General features: G+C 30.7%; 2 protein-coding genes across 3 annotated transcripts; one reads left to right on the top strand and one right to left on the bottom strand.

Moving 5' to 3' along the window:
- Positions 1-244: 244 nt before the first annotated feature.
- LOC132742650 (dnaJ homolog subfamily C member 5-like) lies at positions 245-19693 on the bottom strand. Of its 2 annotated transcripts, none has more exons than XM_060731115.1 (6): positions 19555-19693; positions 12939-13020; positions 12056-12112; positions 9983-10135; positions 9352-9495; positions 245-7250 (listed from the first exon to the last, which is right to left on the bottom strand). In XM_060731115.1, the coding sequence occupies exons 1-6, from the start codon at positions 19575-19577 to the stop codon at positions 7026-7028; spliced, it is 684 nt and encodes a 227-aa protein (XP_060587098.1). In that variant the 5' UTR covers positions 19578-19693; the 3' UTR covers positions 245-7025. The 2 variants fall into 2 exon arrangements, with proteins under 2 accessions (XP_060587098.1, XP_060587099.1); XM_060731116.1 differs by having other exon boundaries at positions 9361-9495.
- LOC132742649 (elongator complex protein 4-like) lies at positions 19694-21800 on the top strand. Its single transcript, XM_060731113.1, has one exon. The coding sequence runs from the start codon at positions 19797-19799 to the stop codon at positions 20928-20930; it is 1134 nt and encodes a 377-aa protein (XP_060587096.1). The 5' UTR covers positions 19694-19796; the 3' UTR covers positions 20931-21800.
- Positions 21801-22048: the final 248 nt, after the last annotated feature.

The raw sequence follows: 22048 nt of genomic DNA, 5'->3' as shown, positions 1-22048 counted from the left end.
ATGGTGATCTTGTTACCTGTGCTTTATTTTGCCTTTGAGGGTATCTGCATGAGTCAATTTGCTAGGAAACAGGACCACTTGAATGTGACGGTCAACTTCAGAATAGGTATGATAAGCATGGAGAAAAAACAGATTTGCCAAACTATTCTGTCTGAAAAGAGTGTATTTTTTCAGTATCAATTTAGTATCTCATATTCATCAAAAGTATTCTGTTAGGGCTTTTATAGAGAAACACATACACATCTAGTATTTACATCATATATTTCTGTACAAAGATATACAATATACTTGTGGTAAGGATAATGAAAAAAAAATGTAAAAGAATGACTTAATAATATATTTATTGTGTAACGAAATATACATCTAAAAAGTGTCCGAAAGACAAGGGATAAGAAAAATTTCTTTTCAATTTTCTATGTTCAGTTTCCTGTGTTAAACCAATCTAACTGTAGAACCATCATTCTTCTGTTCTGAGTATACCTTCCTAAAAGCATTATTTAAAGACCCTCTATTTAAAGGCCTTCTGTAACGTGTATACGGTTAAGGCCTCCATAAGCTCCCAAAAATTTGTTAAAATTTCTATTTCTCAAAGTTTTTTCTTTTTGGTGTGCAGTATTTCCCAATGGAACTCAATATCCTTATACGCTCAACCATTTACTGCTTCTTTTGCTTTTAGGCAATTTAAGCACAGTTCTAGTGATTTAAATATCTTACATGGAGGAAAAAAATACGACTTTGCTTACATTTTACTGCTTTTATGAGAAATTATTTCATTGTTATTTCCTTCACATTGTAAGTATCGAACATGCTCTAAATTCATTAATAAAACACTATAACATACATGTTTACCCCCTTCTTCTTCACAAGAAATGCACATACACTTAGAGCTCAAAACGCCTTTAAAATCCAATTAAAATGTATATTAGTCAATCCCAGCACATGACAAATATACATTTTAATTGGATTTTAAAGGCGTTTTGAGCTCCACAACCCAAGTGTCTGTGAAGAAAACTAATACCTTCTGAGACTTAATATGTCTTGAAATGGTGTCTCTTCTATCAGTATATCTATTATGTCGGAAAAATCAAACATTTAAAAAGACCTGATAAAAGCCATTTTTCTTTTCAACTTGTAGCCTGACATAAGAAAAAGTCATAAAACTCATCTACTCTACGGTTCTGAATATTTAATGATCTCAACACCAAAAACAAATATTTAAACTATCAATGGCCTCGATACAATGGCTGTAAAATATGATTATCTTAAAACACTCAAAAAAAATCTATAGGTCATAGGTATGAAATAAATTAAAAACAGCATTTTGACATCTATATTTAGTAACATACATTCATTTAGTATTGACACTTAATATGCTTCCATCAAATACAAAATGAGAAAGATCTGAATCGCTACTCAACAAGTTAAATAAATTGACTGTTTCTGTGTGCTTGAAGTTCTACATTTATCTAAAAAATCCACTAGACAATAATATGAAATTAAATTATATATGTACATGTACATATCAAATTAAATTATAAGTAACTTTCATTCCACTGTGCTGGAACAATATCTAGATTTTCTAGTTTTTCAAATAAGAGTATTATTTATCAAACAACATCACATACATGTATATTAAAGCAGCATGCCTCCATATTTATGCTAATTTTCATGAAAATTTTAAAAATGTATTCAAGAATAAAATTTGTCAAGAGAACAAAGAAAGTAATTTATACATTGCCAAATAATCCAAATAAAAGTCAAAATATGCACAAAAAAAACTCTTACACCATAGAAATATGGTGAAAAATACTGCAAAATCAGACATTAATTGCATATAACAAGTAAATCATTACTTGAGATGTTTATTTTTCGCAAAGTTGATTTAAATGAAATTGTTTCTGGCTCATCTGGAGGCATACAGCTTTAAAGAACAAAAGAACACAATCTTTTTCTATAAACATACCATTAAAATCTTGACATTGAAAAATAAATTAAGGTTAAGAGATAAGGATCCAAATTTATGCTACATATTTGTAAACCAGCCAAAGCTGGAAATTAGAAAAGATTCACCAAATGTGTGTTAATTTTAAACTTCATTGTTATTGTCCAATCAGAAACATGCATACACAAGTCAGAGTCATCGAATCAGAAACATGCATACATGAGTCATTCAACCACAATTAAGCATACACAAGTGATCCAATCAAAAACAAGCATACAAAAGTCATCCAATCAGAATCAAGCATACAAGACTTGTTCTTCACAATTAGTTTTCTTGTGGATGTCACCCTATAAACTTATTATCAGGAGGAAAAGGCTGTCCATGTGCAGCTGTGCCCTTCATGCATTGTTTTGGGCGCCAGCATGTAAAAATCATAAAATTTTGATCAGAATACTTAAATGACATGATAATGTATGAGGGAAAGAAAAATGATATTTACCCATTTAGTTTGGTCTAAAATAAACCCAACATAACAATATTAGATATATTTGGCAAGTCATTTATGAGTACAATCACTAAAAACAAGAGCTGTCAACAGGACAGCTTACTTGACTATTCTCCGTGCTTGATAGTAAAACAATAATTGTTCCAAAGGTAAGTATTTTATACCAAATATACCTTTAAATCACTAAAATTAAGGTAAGTTCCCCAAAAGTTTGGTAAAATCAACAAAATCACTTGAATGACTACACAAAACAACAAGTTATCTGTAACAGAACATAGAAAATGCATGAAGACAGAATACCTTATTGCAAACTGTACATAAGTTAGCACATGATAAAAACAGTTGGTAACCATTATGAAATTCTGTGGGAAAATCTGATGATAAGATTGCAACAATGATAGCAAAAACAAACAAGGCAAAAATGTCATTGCATGAATACTTTACATATTCATAGCTCTTTGATTCATATTCATACATATCCAAACATTTATACATATTCACAACTATTTAAACATCATTATATTCATAGTTACTCATACATACTCAAAACTATTCATAAATATTCATAGCTACTCATATATATTCAAAGCCATTAAAATATACTCATAACTATTCATACATATTCATAGCTATTTATATATATTCAAAGCTATAAATACATACACATATCTATTAATACATATTCATAAATAATTATGCATAATCATAGCTTTTTATACATATTCAAAGCTACTAATACATACTCATTACTATTCATACATATTCATAACAACTCATATATATCCCCAGCTCAAAGAAATCCATGCATTTCATAATTATGCATTGTACTTATATCCACCATCCATACCGTATTCATTCATAACTTAACAAATTCTTTTTGGGAATGATATTGCAAGCAAGTTAGAAACAAAGTTATTTATCAATGTATTAATTGCAAGATCTTCATCTGATCATTAGCTTAAATATATGATTCATGAATGCAAAACTAGAAATAAACAAAACAATGGTTGTGATAGGATAGGGTTGATAAATCTGTACATAGAAAAAGAAAAATCTCTTGACTTTATGTAATGTACAATTATTTCTAGATACAGAAATTTTTTGAATAGAAATGGTTTAGAACTTGTTATCAGTATGGGATGATAACAAATATATTATAGCAAACATAAAACAAATTGCTGGCTTTGTGCAAAAATGTTGTAACTCCTACTTTATGCTATATGAGTTACAGCCATGTTGCACAAAGCACTCAAAATCATTCTCAGTTAAGAGCAGAAAAATGCGTCAAAAATCACATAAATGAGCCATGTCACGACAAAACCAACATAATGGGTTTGCGACCAGCATGGATCCAGACCAGCCTGCGCATCCGCGCAGTCAGATCAAGTTCCATGCTGTTCGCTATCAGTTTCTCTTCTTGTTATAGAGTATGTAAGCGAACAGCATGGATCCTGATCAGACTGCGCGGATGCACAGGCTGGTCTGGATCCATGCTGGTCGCAAACCCATTATGTTGGTTTTGTTGTGACGCGGCTCAAATATTTACTCTCTCTGTGTAAAAGAGAGGTTGTTGTAGTGGTCAATTCAGACAATTTTATATCACACATAACATGGATACAACGTAAGAAAGTATAAGTGAATTAAACAGCCACAGACTTAACAATAACAAAGTCTTTCTTTTACAAACGGATACATGATTTTTATGTACTTTTAAAGTTAGATAATTTTTTTTGACAAAGAGACAGTACATATAAAATAGAAAACAACACAACGTAGCACTTGAAAACAAAAAATATAAAAACAAAAATGACAAAAAAAAACACTACACACACATATTCAAATTCATAATCGCAAATGAAAGACAGAAACTTTGTTCAGCCTTACTTTTGGTCCTTTTATAGCCTTTTAAAAAGGGGGAAAACAAATCAATGTGATAAGCATGATTATATACAACAAAATGCAAATTATCAAACAATATTGATTCCACATGACTCATAGAATGTTTGTTGTTTTTTTTTAATGTAATGTGAATCAAAAATACACTTTCAAACACAATTGGTTAATGAAAATTCTATTTCCTATTTAAAAAAACCAACAACACAAAGAATCAATACTCAAAACTGCATGCCTCCAGATAAAATAAAAATAATTTTCTCAAAAAAAAAATAAAATAAAATCTAACAAATGAAAAATATTTTAAGAGTTTAAGAAATGTACTATAAATGTACAAATATTCAAAATCTGCATAACACTACATTTGATGCAAAATATGGATGAAGTTACTTGTTTAATGACTACATAACACCCTTGTTACTGGCTACTTTAGAAATATGTTTTACATATTACTGGTAATTGCTAGACAGAAACTGCATGAGGCAATTACAAATCAATATATCTTATATAATTGTGGAAATAACTTATAATTGGAGCTATTCTTAAATTTTAATAAAATTCTACATGGCTCTGGAAGCATGTTGCTACATGATTGTATAAACACAATTTAAATTATGTTTTGATTGAAGAAAACAATACAGATTATCAATCTAGTTAGTAAAAAAACAAAAAACTTTGGTTTTAACTACAATGTAAAATTAAATGTTAAACCCTGTGAAATTCACTGCAAGTGAAAAACATCAAAATAAGAAGTACATCTACTCCATACATGCTGGGCATCAGATATTTTTTGTAGATTGCAGGGCTCTAGATCTCTGTTTTTAAGAGCTGATATTAATCACCATTTCCCAGCCAAAATGTTTGTTTTAACCCCCTTTTTTAAAATCAAAATTCCCTTACAATCGAAAACATAGATTCAAGGATAGTGAAGTGGTATTTAACTCAACTGTCTTTAAGCTGAAGTAGTTTATGTGCAGCAAATATTGCTACCAGTGAAACAATGTGAAAATTGTCCCTACAGGTACTGTTCCCCTAAAACACTTAACAGAGAGAGCCCTGAATAGTTAGCAAGCCCTGTATAGTTAGCAAGCCAACACCCTACAGATGTACATGTACTTTGTTTATTAATATACCCTGTATACTTTCTACCATGCACTTGTCCTAATTAGAATTAGGAACATTGCATTACTAATGTAAGGGGTTTTAGTATCAAAATGTTGATAAAAAGTTGCCAACAGTATGCAAGACTGCATCTGACAGCTGGCACCTTAATGAATTAATTCAGGTATAAGTGGCAGCCAATGTTGGACCACTGATTTTTCTATGTCCCTTCTTTCTATGATATCATTATCAAACACATGTAAAAACAGTCTCTAGTCAATGATACATGATGTCCAAATATGATTTACTAATAAGTATTATTTAACAGTAAGTTAAAAATAAACTTATTCAAAAAAGCTCAACTGTGAAACAGGTTTTTCACAACTGACATAAATACTTTTGAGTAACACAAGAGAACATGGCCGTAGCCTGAGTGGGGCTCAAAACCACTACTTAAATGTTAACAACAGAAGAATTAATGAGTTGAATTGTTGAGCTTTAAGCCATACCAATACTGTTAAGTTTATATGGAAACTCTTTTGGCTTTACTAATGCAAGAAGACCTAAGGTGCCCCTCCGTGTTTATCACAGGCATGAGCCGGCACCTGAGTAGAACCACCAAACTTCTCCATCACCTGGAGAGCTTCCTTACATGGTAGAAGAGAATCATATGTACCTACAAGATTCAAACCCAGAGCAAGGAAGGGCAAGAGGGTTCCGAGTCAGTGACCTTAACCACTCAGCCATGAGGGCCTCAAGAATAATTTTTTTTCCATAAATCTAACCAATAAGAAAGAAACAGACTGTAAGACATTCAAACATGCATTATTACATGGTGTTTCAATGGGGGTAATAAATATTGGGCTACACGTTGGGAATGGATTTCTATAAGTTATCTAGTAAAAAGACCCTTAACTCCAAAAAGCAATAATAAAAGATATACACTTAATATTAATAATAATTACATCATCTAAATCTAATAAATATCAAAAGCAAAAATTGAATTCTCAGTTTTTTCACCTAAGTAAATTCAGAAAGACTAAACCAAAACAACTTTGATATACGATAATAAATACAATCTGTTTAAGTTAAATAAATTTTTGACGAGTTATTCATGTAAAAATTCAATGCAAGAGTTTACAGAGAAATCTCAAATGGGTAATCAATTTGAAAATTTATATAATAATTCAACAATCTATATAAAATGATCTATAACAACAGAGCTATTTTAGCTTTACAATCAAATCAATAACACTTCATACCCCTCCTCTAAACAGTTGACACCATATTTTTTTATACACTTCTGATTCAAATGGACCATCGTAAAACTATATATGTACAAAATGAGATGCTAATCTTTCAAGTCAGTGAATTTGATTGGATATTGAAAAATTTAAGCCCCTCCCCTTTTTAAACCAATGCACCAATCAATTTCATTTATGCATCAGTGCTCAATTATAAATAAACCAATCAGATTTAAATTGAGACTTCTCTGGATAGTATTTTACTGATCTAACAGCAAGTATTATGAACTTTTAATTCTAAGAAACAGGGGATATTTTGTTCACCTATCAAAGTTAACTATTAACTCTCATTAAGAGCTGCTTCTTTTCTATCTAGGGATGAACTGTCTGCACCATAGCTTGGCTTGGCGTCAGATGTCAGAGTTGTGTTTTCTGATAATCCAGAAGGCGGAGGCATTGGTATCGCAGCTCCGCCTTCAAAACCTCCCTTTGGCTCCTCCCCTGATCCTGGTTGGCTAACAATTGGAGGTTTGTCTTCATCTTCAGGAGTGCTACTGTATTCCTCCTGGTAAACAAATTAAAAATTAAAAAATATATACATTATTGAAATACTTTAAACACTTATTATTTTTATTTTTTTAAAAACTAAATTCTTCTTTTACAAAGTCAAAGTTATGTTAACTTGGAAAAAATTATCTATAATGTTGGTGACCATACATAATCAAGTATTCTGAGAGACAGAAATAAATGAACTATTCATATGTTGTTTTTTTGTTTGTTTGGTTCTTTTTTTAATACACTTACAGATTGACACCCTAATCAATTAAATGTTAACATGGTCTACTTAAAAACATAAAGTCTATTCTATATAATTAAAAAATTGAAATTCATCTGTTTATACATGAATACAAAATGTTAAGCATGGAAAAGAAAATATCTGTTTATTTATTTTTCAAATATTTGAACATCATTAAACCCAAAATTATCAGTTCCTGAATACCTTTTCCAATAACAAAAAAACTAATTTACAAATAAAAATAATTTAGATGCTAAGATATTTAATTTTTGCAAATTCCTATATTATTATTTCAAATTAAAAAGATAAATTTGTCTAAAGGTCATAGAAATACAAAAGTGTCTATCTACCTAAAAATTGAAAAAAGTGTGAAAATTAAGTATCTCCCAAGAAAAAATTAATGTTTTCCTTGAAATGAACTTCATAGAAAGAATAAAATGTTTTTACTTTGAAGAAATACTATAGTGTGTCAACTTTGAAGGAAAAAGTAAGGTGTGTCTACTCAAAAGTGTGTCTAGCTTGAAAATGATGTAAGCCTAAATCTAGCAGAAATATTAAAGGTGTTCATAATGTGAAATTACATAAAAGAAATAATAAAGAGTGTTTTTTTTTTGAAGAAAGATAAAAACAATTTTAGCTTGATGAAATATTAGTAGAAAAAACTATGGTGCTAATATGAGCGTATATTCTGAATTTTTCAATGGTTTTATCGTTTTTTTACAACAAAAGTAAATATAAGGAAATACAACATTAAGTTTTATTGAGCTGTTTATTAGTTACAAAGAAAAGTGAATCATCTATCACTCATTGGCATTTGCTGAAAATTTTGTTTGTCTGTTGTCTATGATTAACACAATTTTAGTCATATCTTGGCAGTGGAACTAGCTACAAATCCAATGTTCTCCCTATTGAACTAAATGGGCAGCAGAAAAGTTTAATTATTCTGATATGGCCTTGACCTTTATTTGACCTTGACTGTCAAGGTTAAGTTATCAAAATTTGCTTTAACTGTCATAACTTTCTTATTTATGTACATATCTTATTCATACTTGGACAAAAGAACACATATGACAAAATGAGCATGTTAAATTACTCAATTATAACCTTGACCTTTATTTGACCTTGACTGTGAAAATTAGAGACTCAGTCTTATATCAAAATCTGTTTATGAGAGAAACTGTCAAACAGCATTATTTCCTACTCTTACAAGCAAGTGCATAAGTTTTTTTTTGTTTGTACTGGATCAATCAATATCCTAGCCAATCAAATCAAGCTCTCAGATTGAATTATAACAAATCTGTGCTTTGAAGGGTATAAAGTCTAACTAAATGTATATCTCTTATGTGTTATAAAATCATCTCTCTATTTTCAGTTTAACAAGCCAGAGATATTACCAATACACTTATTCATTTTTAACAGGTGAGAAGGAATTTATTTTAAAGACATGGAGAACGTATATTTTTGTACAAGGGAATATTTTAGGCCATTATACAGACACTCTCATTTACTATTTTTAAATATGCACCTGCAACAATACCTTAATACAACAATTTTAAGTACAGATATGCTTCTTAAATTCTTAGTTCTATATAAAACCTTAACAAAAACAACAGTAACAAGGAAACACAAAATAGTGTCTTTTTTTGGATCAACTTTGGGCTGAAAATCAGCCCCATTCTCCTATCCAAGAAGTATATATTTTCTGTATAAAAAAAATTCCCTCCAAATTATAAAACAACACCACAACAAATGGAGGAATGGTCATAAAAAATCAATAAAGTCACTGTAACCAAACTCACCAAGTACCATAAACCAAACAGAAAATTACAAACAAAAATAAAGAATAAAAGGAACAGGTAAATATATTTACAGTTCTTACATGCAGGTTTGCATATTCCCCATCCTCGTCCGGCATGGCAGGTTTATATTTGCCACAACAGAAGTTAAAACAGCAACAGAAGCAGCAGCAACAGCAGTAACAACCCGTAATTATCCCGCAACATATCACCAGCGCCTGAAATATACAAATTTCAAAGTAACATTTTGTTTCCACATCGGACAATGCAATATGCACAAGATAATAACAATAATCTCTTGAAAACATCATTCTGTTTCAACTCAGAAAATAGGGTTTAACAATGCATATACAGTGAAACCTCTTCATAGTGGCCTTTTGTAGACCAATAACCTCTGAACACCATTATTCAGTTTCCAACTCGGAAAATACAGTTTGAGCGTGCATATACAGTAAAATCTCTTCAGAACAGCCCCTTTGTAGAGAAATAATCTTTTATGTTTTAGCTATACAAAGCTCACTGCTTTAACAATCTTTTTTTTGTTTATGACCATTACAAATGCATTTGTATCCATCAAGAAAAATGTTTAAAATAACACTTTTTTAAGAGAAACACTATAAGATTCATTTAAACAAGAGAACAGAAGAAGTTGGTAATAGGCTAATGTTCTAATAAATTTAAATTTAAAACAACAAAAATCCCTACCTTACACCAACCACTTGTTAAAACAAGGTACGTGTTTACATTCTCATCGCCCACCATATCAGCAGCATAAAGTCCGAGTGAACCATAACGGTCATATATACCTCGCTTTGTGTTGTCCATGAGGACCTTGTGGGCATGATTGATCTCTTTAAACTGTAAATTAAAGAGAAAATAGTTTATAACTTGCATACTGATTATACACATTACAGAGAGCCTACACCCTCAACAGACTTGTCAAGCTTCCATTTTTTGGAACTGTCAACTGTCCACAATCAATACAGGTTATCAAAATAAAAATTTGAAGTTAAGTCAGCTACCAGTTTAAAGCCTGGTCAGACTGAATGAAGTGCAGGCTAGCCTGATGTTTTACTGGTGGCAAAGGTGAATCATATTTGGTTATCATTCACCTGTATGATCTTTTAAACAATTACTTTCACTTGTGTCAGGTGACATCACAGGCTAACTGATTTAGAATTTCTTTCAATTTACTTGCTTGGTTAGGAAATTTCAACAGTAAAAATCAAACTGAACCTGCATTTTTTTGTATAACAACAGACAACATATGTTACTATCTATACACCAGTCAACACAAATGTAGTATTACTGTACCCATCCCCACCCATCCACTGGGAAGGGCGGGGAAATAAAAACTTTTCTATTAAAAATAGAAATCAATATCAATATCATATAAATCATATCAATCAATTATTTGCAAGCTAAAGTGTATATAATAAGCCTTAATCAGCAATTATATGCATCAAAACAACTATAAGAATGCATTAAAAGAAAACCATTTAGCATTTTGCATAATTTAAATTAAAGGGCAAATACAGCATATGCTGTGCTTTATGGTTATTTTTATAGGTTCTGGTGGCAAAAATGCTGTGTTTTATAAATACATTCCATTTATTATACACATACAATGTAATTTAACAATAAATACTTAGGGACAGAATATCAAACTGTAAGCTTCTTTAAAACCTCTCTCCCTATTTAGGAGATTTTCACATCAAAATTTCATATTTACTAACTGCCTCCATGGAAGTCTTTCACCAATACTAATTTCATCAGCTTCATCATCAAATATACTGGCACTAATTGTTGAATATTTCTCTATATTTAGCATAGATACCATATTAACTATGAATGATATTGACTAACTAACTATCCACTTATAACACTTGGCACGCAGAATATCCCAAGGGAGTAATACAGTGAGCTAATTATTGGGAATATTTTATAGACAGAGGAGTATGTAGTTAAGAATACATCTGCTAACTTGCTCTGTGCCGTTTGCCAGAATAACACAATAAATCAATTTCTTTTGTAGTATCATTTCAGTTCACACTAGTTAAGTTTATAGCTTCAGTTCATGTGCAAACAAATAAAACGTGCAAAATCACAATGCTGAACCAATGCCCTTTTTTCTTAAAACATTTATGTTTTTATCTCTTTTGTATAAATCAAGCATTGATTTTTCCGCTACATGTTAAGTTACAGTAAAAGAAAGATACAAAGTTTAACAGTAAAAGTAAGTTACAAACAGTAACAGAAAGATTTTTTCACAATCTGCAAGTTGAAAAACATTTTTTACAAAATTCTTTTTTTTTTCTCTTTTTATTTTTTTATTTTTTAATATGAATTACAGACAAAAAAAAGAGGGTTTCTGTATTTTCCTTAAGTGGTAGTTGTTCCTTCACCACAGACCTAGTTTTATGTGTATCATCACCCTAGACCTTGAAGTAAGTGGTGTATCATTCCTAAGTCTACTGTTTACTACCATCATTCCTGTGCACAATGATATGTGTACAATCACTCCTAGGCATAGTGGTAAGTGTACCAACCTAGTGACTGGTATACCACCACTCCTAGAGGTAAGTGTATGATCACAACCAGTCTCTTAAACTCTTCATATAGAAAAACACTAAAATTCATAGATTCAGACTTATATATTTCAGTATGTTTATGTTTTTGCAAACGGTATTAGGTATGCATAAAATTACCCTTACAAAGAATTTATGAGGAACCTTAGTTCTATGTTACATGGGTTGTATGACATTGCAGAATATTTACCTTTTCTGTAGCTTCTTCATTTCCTTGGTTCTTGTCAGGATGAAATCTTAAAGCCAACTGAAGAAAAGAAAAAGTTAAATCATTTACATGTATTCACAGTCTTAAATAAAAGGCTATACATCAATTTGCATAAAGTCTAATAAATGAAGAAACATCTATGCTTTTAATCCTTAAAATGTTGAATCTTTGTATTGAAGGAATTGCCCAACTTTAAATTCAGAACTGTGCAAAATGATTTCCAGGGATTCAATATCAAAACAAGAGCCGTAAGTAGGACAGCATGCTGAATCAATTTTCAGTGCTTGACAGTAAAACAAGAGCTTGGATAATGTAAACAAAAGGATCACAATCCTGTGCAAAGCTATGTTAGAGTTATGGGCCTTGGACAGAGACCTCCTATAATGCTCTCAAGTAAGTCAGTGTGTGAATTTTAAAATCCATTCCTTACAATAGTTTGAGATACCGACTTGCAAGCAGAAACCAAATTGTAACCCTGACACCAAAGTGAGTACAATAACACTTCTTTGAATAGTCAAGCTAGTAACAAAATTGAGCAGTCAATTTAATTGCATTGTCTCTACAAAGAAGCAATTATCGTTGCAGGCATGCTGTGCATTTAAAATAACATAGAAAAACGTTTAACACTCTAAAGCTGTCATTAATTAACAAATTCTCACAGATTCAATTATTCATGAATAATATTTTTGCAATAATTAGGAAATAAGTTGAATGTTCTACCATAATTTTAATTCAATGTCTTCATTCTATGCTCAACTTATTTTAGAAAAGAGATATAAATTTTCACACCTGTCCAGACATTTTTCTTATTACATGACTAACAAAATGTTTTGTAATAAAGTATATACTAATTGCTAAACTTTACCTTTCTATATGCTTTCTTAATTTCATCATGATTGGCACCTTTCTGTAGTCCTAACAAATCGTACAGGGACTCGCCTGAACTTCTGCAATAACAAAATAGGAAAAACTGCTAAATTATAAAATAAACAACATGTACATTAAAGCTGCATGCCTCCAGATGAGCCAAAACATTTCAAGAAAATTAAATTTGAGAGAAATGTTCCAAGATTTTAAGAAAAGTTCACTTCACAATATTTTGCCTAAAAAAAATTTGTTTGTTTCTGGTGTCCCTTCCTACCCTATTTTTTGGCCACTGACCATAAACTTTTTGAGGGAAAACAGGCCACATTTTTTTGTTTGACGCTGCATAATAAACTTTGCGCCACATATTCATATTTCCGTCGCATACACATGATATAAAATTTTTTTTTTAAAAATGCCTACCTACCTACCCTATTTTTTAAAACCATGTCACTGGAAATTAACATTTTTTTTGTTAAGCCAAATATACATTTCAATACATTTTTAAATTTTTCATAAAAATGAGCATGAATCTGGAACAATGCTGCTTTAATAACCACAACCAAATACAAACTGCTTGTTTGTGCATGATAGGCAGGTTCTGTATACCAAACATGAAATGAACATTTTAGCCACTTATTATGAATATCCCTCAAAAAGCTCAAGGTAAAAAGTGTGAACATAAAATTGCTGCTTCATACAATTTAACCTTTAATTGTGACCTTGAACTTAGAATAGGGTACCTGAAATGTGAATGTCAAAACATATCATGAAATTAAAGTACATCAGTCACTACATGTATCATGGAAATCCATCCAGATTCTAGTAGTTCACGAGACTTAAAGTCAAAAGGTTTAGAGTGAACACTCATTTGACCTTGAACATTTAAAGTGGCCTTCAGCTTTTATTTTTTGTTGAAAAAAAAAAGTTCTGTGTTTAGTATTTCAGTTATTCTATCTTGAATCATTGTTAGGCCTACTTCAAAACAGCGTCCAAAGAGTTATTTATAGGGGGCCAGTGACGTTCGCTTCTAAAAGTAAATGATCAGGAAATGAATTGTCCGCTTCATTAATTTACATATAGTGTGGCCCGGTAGATTTGAGGCATCAAGGGGTTTCCTTATTATTTTATGTATTTTAGCAATGGCAAATTTCATGTTTCACCTTAATTAGTTTGATTTGACAATTATATGACATTTAATTTTAGAAAAGCCGAAGGCCGCTTTAACAATAAAATGTAGAAACTGGGTTTTAGTTTCACTTTGGAAAAAAATAAACACAATATACTGTTTTGGGAGGCCAACTTTTACAAAACCACACTTTTTAAATGACACCATTTAAGAAAGGTGTAACTGTATACTAGTAAAACCTATATAATGAATCAAATTGACAAAAACTAGCCATGCTAAAATATATTTTCTAGTTTGGTGGGCACAAGAAAGATTTAACAATATAATTATGTATACCTTTAATCTATATGTTATATCTGTCTGTTTACATTGATCTACTGTTATATCTAATTTAAATCATAAATCTTGTACAAGGACAGCATAAGAAATATATTATTACTGATATACATGTACATTACATAACAAAATGTATCAACATGCCATTTAACACATAGACCCTTGATTAAGTGGTTGAAACCAAGCTCTGAATTAAATGGCTGAAACCATATCATCATGCCAGTGTGGACCTTGGACCAAATAAAACTTCTGAGGGGGGTACTGTCACTGTACATGAAAAGTCACATGCCAACTAATGATTCATTCATTATTATGTTAAAAAGTTATATGAAGAAATAAAATGCAAAATACCATAACTTTTACATATATGATGAATTACAAATTTCTTTGCTACATAATCATTAAGTCACTAAATTATAAGGTAATTTTACTTAAAAACATTTCCTGTGCACATACAATACGTACATTTTTGTACTCGGACACCGAAATAAAAGCTTATCAGGTAAATGAGGTGTAAGCACTTTTTAGAAATCTTTGTTGATATTTGTCAATATCATGTTTTTTAAAGGTGTATATAACATAGCTGCAGTTCTTTTAAATTTAACACAGCTGTTACACTTGGAGAACTATACTTTCCTTGTATCAGATATAAATATGCATGATTCATTTAGTTTTAGAAATGTTACAGAAGAGACAGAGAAAATTCAAGCTATATTGGTTTTGGGGTATAGATGGATACCGAAGGGTATAGACGGATACTGAAAATAAGTAAATTTTGTGAAAATAAGATTGAGGCTACGATTAAACCGCTGGTTTCAGTATAAACATGAGAGGGAATGGGGGGGGGGGGGGAGAGAATTGAAAACAATGAAATTACAGTACACACACTCGTGTTTTATCAACCACATTTCCAAGTTTGCATTTGTAGTACATGATTAAATAAACCGCAAATTTCTTCCCTAAACAATGTTTCACCAATGTTAAATATCCTTGAATTGTTTTTGTATGATACATGTATCTGTGGCAGATAGAAACAATGATTAAAACAATTTAAAGATATACAGTTATACTACACTTCTCATTGAGTAAAATATTTTAATCACAGAAATTTATTGAAATTTATGTAATCCTGACTGAATATCTTTAATTTGAAGAAAGGAATAAATAATCTATGTATGGGAAGCTGTGTTCCAAATTATAGGTCAAGTAAAGTTGTTGTTTTTTTTCTTTAAAAAAAACTGCCCGGTTTTTTAATGGCTCTTTACATATATATTGTGACCACCTGTAGTTTTTAGCATTTTAATCATGTCTGAAGTCAAACGTGTTTATATTTTTTTTCTTATATCAAATTTGAGCATAGTATATATTGTACATTATGTCATATATATGATTATGTTTTATCAGATTTATGTAAAGCACTCTTGAACATTTATTATCTATGAAAAGAGTGCTATAGAACTATAGAAATGTGGTATATAATAATAATAATAATTATAATAATAATAATAAAAAAAAAAATAATAATAATATCTCTAAAGAAATGTAAGAAACTTGAAAGTACAAGTATGTAAAATATAGATTTCTTTTTTTATAAATTATGTTTAAAGTACATGTATCCAAACAACATCTATATCCAAAATTGATTATATTTTCTAGTATTTTACAAAAAATTATCTAGGATTTTTTTCAGCCAATGAAAATGTTATCTATGGCAAGTATTCATTGATTTTACAACTATACATTATACAAAACAAATTCATTATACTCTAGAGACGAATATAGCCAGTCTGCAGAATACGGCAAGTACTGTTGTTACAAAGTTTGACATGCCAAAAATAGCATATTGTGCATAATGAAGCTCAATTCAATTTTAAAGTTAAAATTTTGTTGCATGATCTTTTTTTAATTTCCTTTTCCTTTAAGGCAACAATGTTTCTGATTAAATGTTGACAAAAATCCTTTCAATTCCACAATTGGTGAGGAAGCTGACCAATGATCATTGATGAATGATCAGCATTACTGTTTAGTACATTTGAATTGAAATTAAATTAGACTACCGTACATGTACAATAGGCACATTGTAATACATAAGTGTTTCAAATGTTGATAAAAACAATTGAAATATATCAGTTGGATATTCTTATAATAAAATAAAAAAAAAATGTTGAAACAGTTGTTAGGGATTTAGTACATTAAAATGATGAATAATATTTTATTCTAGAACAATTTATTATCTGCTTTATAATACTGCACGTTTGTAACGTCGCTTTTCATTGGATAATCGTGACGTTTATATAGTTTTAGATACAAGGCTGTTGTCGATTTATAAGAAATCTTACTTTTTTTCTCTAAAAATGATGCTGCTGTATTATAAAATTGTTATAAAGTTTGCTGACAGGTTATATGGCCGTATATAAATGTCTGTTTGCAATATAACCCTCACCTAGCGGCTCTGGTTATATTGACAAATAGCCATTTATATAGGGCCATATAACTGTCAACAATCTTTATAACTAATAATACAAATATATGTAAAATCAGTTTATGTATCTCACACTTGCCAATAACATACATATATAATTCTTCCATAGTTTTTTGTTATGTCTGATCAGGGATCATCCTGGTCAGGATTTTTAGTGAGAGATTTTCTCTCATTTGAGAAATTTTGATGAGAGAAATTAGATTTTCTTGAGAGATTTAATTTTCATGATGGGCGAGGTTTAAAATATGGACATTTCTAACTTTTTAAAAATCACTGTACATATAACCATTGTTTATCTAATGAGGATATAAGAAGATGTAGCTCTGTTTATTACAGTGATTTTTGTTTTCACTTTTTTAACACATCCTATGCCTTTTTTTTGTGATTTTTTAAACATAATAAAATTCTAATTGTGAAAAATAAATATAACATCTTTATTCTGAAATATAAAAGAATTATACATGGATATCTACTACAACTATTATTTGCAGTCAATGTTCCTAATGGACAACACTGTACTGTACAAAAGTGATTGTTGAGATTTGAAGAATATTTTTATAACCTTTCATTTTGTTTTCTTTATGATTCTCTTCACACACCTCCCTCCATTAAAAATATACCTGAACACATAATGACAAATATCTCCATATCCACAAATATAAACAATAACTAAAGTAATTTTTATTCATATAGTGTTATAAAACACCTTTAAATAACACTCGGCTTCCTTTTAGAATTTTTTTTAATCACGACATCGCGAAAATATGTGACAAATGAATATTTGTCTGTTTTCCGCTGAAACATTCACAATTCTAGCTGTTGCTGATTGCAATTATATAAAATTAAATATTTTTGTTCAATAAAAGAACATTTATTATCGGCTATTTCATCAGGAATCGTAAAACAAAATTTTTAAATTTGTTCTTTACGGCAAAATTTACCGTGGTTGATGTGACATTTAGAAGACAAATTTTACCGGTAGATTTATTTTTGACATGTCCATTTTTATGTTAGTCTGTGTCTAAATTTTTTTATTAAAATCAATTAAAAGTGTTTTGTGTAAATTCTCGACTTGCAGATAGATAAAGGTTAGCCATCATACCGTATTTCTGTACGGTGAATTTGCGGTCTCCGATCGGCAATTATTTTAGGCTAAATAATTCAAAGTGTTGGACTACTTTTTGGAGTTTTTTTACACCGATTTCATTAATAAACAATTTGAAATTAAATTCTTGATGGGAATTTGTGAATTTTTCATCATATTTTTGTGTAATTTTAGCATTCCTTAGATTGTGTTTAGACATTTTCCGGCTAAAAATTGCCGTGCGAGATTTTCTCTCATTTCACAAATTTCTCTGAGATTTTGGTGATATTTTTGCGAGAAATCGCGGAAATCGCCCCGTAGAATGATCCCTGCTGATACTAATTACTATCAATGATACAATTATTTATTGTATTACAGATCTTCCATTATAGACCAATTCATTTTAATAAATCCTGAAAAATTTTCCAAAAACTTTCAAAAATAATGCTTATCAATAATAATAATATTTTTAAATACATTAACAAGCAATTCAGACTTCCATTTCCCTGATATTTGGAGTTGTTCATTTACTAGACAGAGGGACCTGTCTGTAATCACTGTATAAAAGCATGTTGCATGTTTATATGTACAGAACTAAAAGCATATTCTGTATGAATCTCTTGAACTTCCCTTAACTATGTTATATGCTTATGCTCTGCTGAGAGAGGTAAATTATTGCATTGTAAAAGAGTGGAACAATTTAGAAATGGCGAAAAATGATGAAAAACCGGAAACAAGGCTTGTTTTTTAGGACTTAGGTTATGTATAATTTGAGCACATTATGTGTAGTTAATTGGATACAGGTGTAAGCTGAACGTGCCCGACAATGCCCTATTGAATGCGCGATTTATACATAAAGTAAAACATAAGCTTAGTTTTGGGTTTTAGTTTGTTAAATTTATGTAAACAAACTGATTATGAAAATTTCTTACGGTCCATTGCATTGGCAAGGTTATATTGCATCAGTGAGATTTATTTTGAAAATCGTGCCCAAAATGCAGGACAAGTAGCACAGCATGCAGGACGAGTAGAAATTTGAAGATACTTGTCCTGCAGGACGAGCAGCGGCTTTAAAAAATTTGTTCGATCTCTGTGGAACCAATGATCAAAGACAATTGGCCCATCTTGCCCCGCCCCTGTCAACTTTCAGCAGTCAGTAACTTTTAACATCTAAGAACCATATTATGGGACATTTAGAATGTTTATTATTTTTCGGTGCTGCTTTCTATTGGATGTTGATGTTTATGTTTTTATGACTTTGTTAACAAAAATAATGAATGAATAAATCTTGCAAATAGATCTACCTTACTCTAGACTAGTTTCTGTTTTGATTTCATGAAGATGAAAATAAAATGTTTTTGACATATTCCTTTGGAAAATAACACTTTGAGTGAGAAATAATCAAACTTTCAAAGTACACAAAGCATCTGTATAGCAGTATAAATTTATATGGGGGAGATTTAAAATAATTTATGACGACTCCCCACCCACTTAAATTCTAGATGTGTAACATATTTTTAGCGCTTATTTAAAGGAAGATAACATAAATTAAACTTCAGTTGCAATGGAGTTTTGGCGATACTTACGAAAGGGCTCTTGGTCTGTTCATTTTTCTTGTCTGGTCAGTGTAAAGGTATTTAGAAAAGGAAAAAAGAAATAATCGATATTATGAACATCTTGCTGTTGCTGAAACCGGTGTTAGCAGAGGATTAATTACATGTGACGATTAGTAATACAAGGGAAGTTACTCTTACTAAACAATATGTAAACAAGATGGTGAAAACCATGTGAAATAAAAAAAATCTATATTTCACGCTGAAAACTTAACATGGCTACAAGTTTTCAAAAGAAAACAAGATCAAAAGTGGTTCAAATACCTGGTGCTAAGGTGTCACTCTATAACAATCAGCTACTGATATCATCTGGGATACCATCTTTGGACCAACTTCTGGGTGGAGGTATAGCAGTTGGAACTGTATTATTAATTGAAGAAGATGTATATGGCAACTATGCAAGAACCATGCTAAAATATTTCTGTGCAGAGGCAGTTATGACTGGCCATTCGCTTCTGCTAGCAAGTACAGACTCTAGCCCTGATCAGTTACTGAAAGATCTACCTGGACCCATTATAGACGATCCAGGAAAAGAAGAAATGCAGGAGCCTGAAGATGAGCCTGACGCAATGAAAATAGCATGGCGGTACCGTCGTCTACCTAAATTTCAATCAAGTCCTGCTGCAATTAAATTTGGACATTATTACGACCTTACAAAGACCATGGATGAAGATTTAGTGAAAACAATTGATATAAGTTGTACCGGAAATAACCAAACTATTGCAAAAGACAGAAATTGTCAGAATAACCCATCATATGATGAACTTTTACGAACTATTCAAAAGAAGATCGAGTCTGAAGGTTTTAGTACCAGTTTCACAACAGAGAAAAGAAACATTTTAAGAATAGCACTTCATTCTATTGGATCGCCACTGTGGGGAGAAAATGGCGGATTAACATCCAGTGACAGGTATGATCCTGCTCTGCTCAGGTTTTTACTCGCGTTACGTGCAGTTCTACGATCGGCATATGCTACATGTGTTATAACTGTGCCATCTCATTTGTTTTGTGACAAAGCTTTTGTTCGGAAGATTGAAAGATTTTGTGACACTGTTGTACAAGTGGATAGCTTTGTGGGATCTGACAAAGAAAAGAACCCAGTGTACAAAGATTATCATGGACTCTTTCATATAAGAAAATTGCCTTGTCTAAATTCACTAGTATGTACAATGCCGGAGACATTAGATCTGGCGTTTAAACTTAGAAGGAAGAAGTTTAGTATAGAGAAGCTTCATTTACCTCCTGATTTATCTGAGACAGCTAACAGGTCACAGGAAGACCCAGTGGCAAAGCTCAAACCTGAAACTGGATGTGGCTCCGGAGTTGGAAAGACTAAACTAGATTTTTGAACAATCTTTTACAATCATTTAATGCAGTCTTGAATATAATATTTACAAAACCTCTTATTTAATAAACCAACTGTATTTCTTATTAATTAGACTTGTCCATCTTCCAATTTTGAAACTGCCCATTATCAACTAGAGATGCATGAAGATGACATATGAATTTTGTCAGCCAAGAGTATACAGCCTGGTCAGACTGCAATGATATGCAGGTTGGTCTGGCTCTGTACTGGTGCCAAAGAGGATCATCACTTTAGGTTCCAAGAAAGTAATGGTTGATTCGATATATATTCATGATTTTGATACATTTACTTTTGAAAATTGTTTTCTTTGTGATTAATATTACATTGTTTTGAGTAAAGATATTTAGCTGTTAATTTCAATAAAGTGATAACAAGATTTGACAATATGAATTACTGCCTTAGCTTTTGTTAATGAAAGTTGGTTTTGAAAAACAAACACTTTTCCTTCCCTTCTCTGAATAAGCTTGTATTTTTTTATCAAAAAATTAAAAGGGGATAAAGGTATCTTAATTCTTTGCAGAATTGTGTTTATTTTTTAAAGAAATTCAACAGAAGGAAGGCATTAAATACAATTCATGTTTATGTAATTTAATCATATTTTATCTCAATATGATAACTATAAAGTATAATGAACTGACAATCTATGGTATTTACTTATTATACAAAATGGTATCTTGTACATTATACTTGGTAAAAACATTATGTTCACCATCTATCTGTACACACACTTGTTTACATGATGTCATGTGAGTTACATGATTGAAACTATAAAAAAAAGAATTTCTGACAACTTGTTGCAATTTTTAGATGAAAGTCAATGAATTTCATGAATAAAATATTTCATAAAAAGACATTACCTTGTTTTTTTAACTGTAGAAAACCCATGACGAAGCTGTGAGTGTTTCTTAAACTTTGTAGAAAAAAGAAATAATAACGACATATGAAACATGTTTTGTTTGAAATTGAACCATTAAATTGTTTAACTTTGTTACATGTATAAGACTTATATGAAAAAACAAATGTTTTTCACTTTTTATGCCCCTGAAGGTAGGCATAATATAAATGCACCGTCTGTCCCACTTCATTCGTGTCCGGCCTGTA

Source organism: Ruditapes philippinarum, unplaced genomic scaffold (assembly GCF_026571515.1).
Source record: "Ruditapes philippinarum isolate M1 unplaced genomic scaffold, ASM2657151v2 ctg4264_1_1_1_1, whole genome shotgun sequence".
In the NCBI taxonomy this organism is placed as follows: domain Eukaryota; kingdom Metazoa; phylum Mollusca; class Bivalvia; order Venerida; family Veneridae; genus Ruditapes; species Ruditapes philippinarum.
The sequence above is the reverse complement of the archived record's forward strand: the minus strand, read 5'-3'. Positions and strand labels throughout refer to the sequence as shown.

Bases quoted from the DNA above. Each gene is read 5' to 3' on its own strand.
- LOC132742650 (XM_060731115.1), bottom strand. From the start codon at position 19,577: ATGAACAGACCAAGAGCCCTTTC. The intron at 10,136-12,055 runs GTAAATATTCTG...TTTAATTTACAG, and splicing joins ATGAAGAAGCTACAGAAAAG to TTTAAAGAGATCAATCATGC. The intron at 7,251-9,351 runs GTAAATATATTT...TTTGTTTACCAG, and splicing joins CAAACCTGCATGTAAGAACT to GAGGAATACAGTAGCACTCC.
- LOC132742649 (XM_060731113.1), top strand. From the start codon at position 19,797: ATGGCTACAAGTTTTCAAAAGAAAACAAGATCAAAAGTGGTTCAAATA.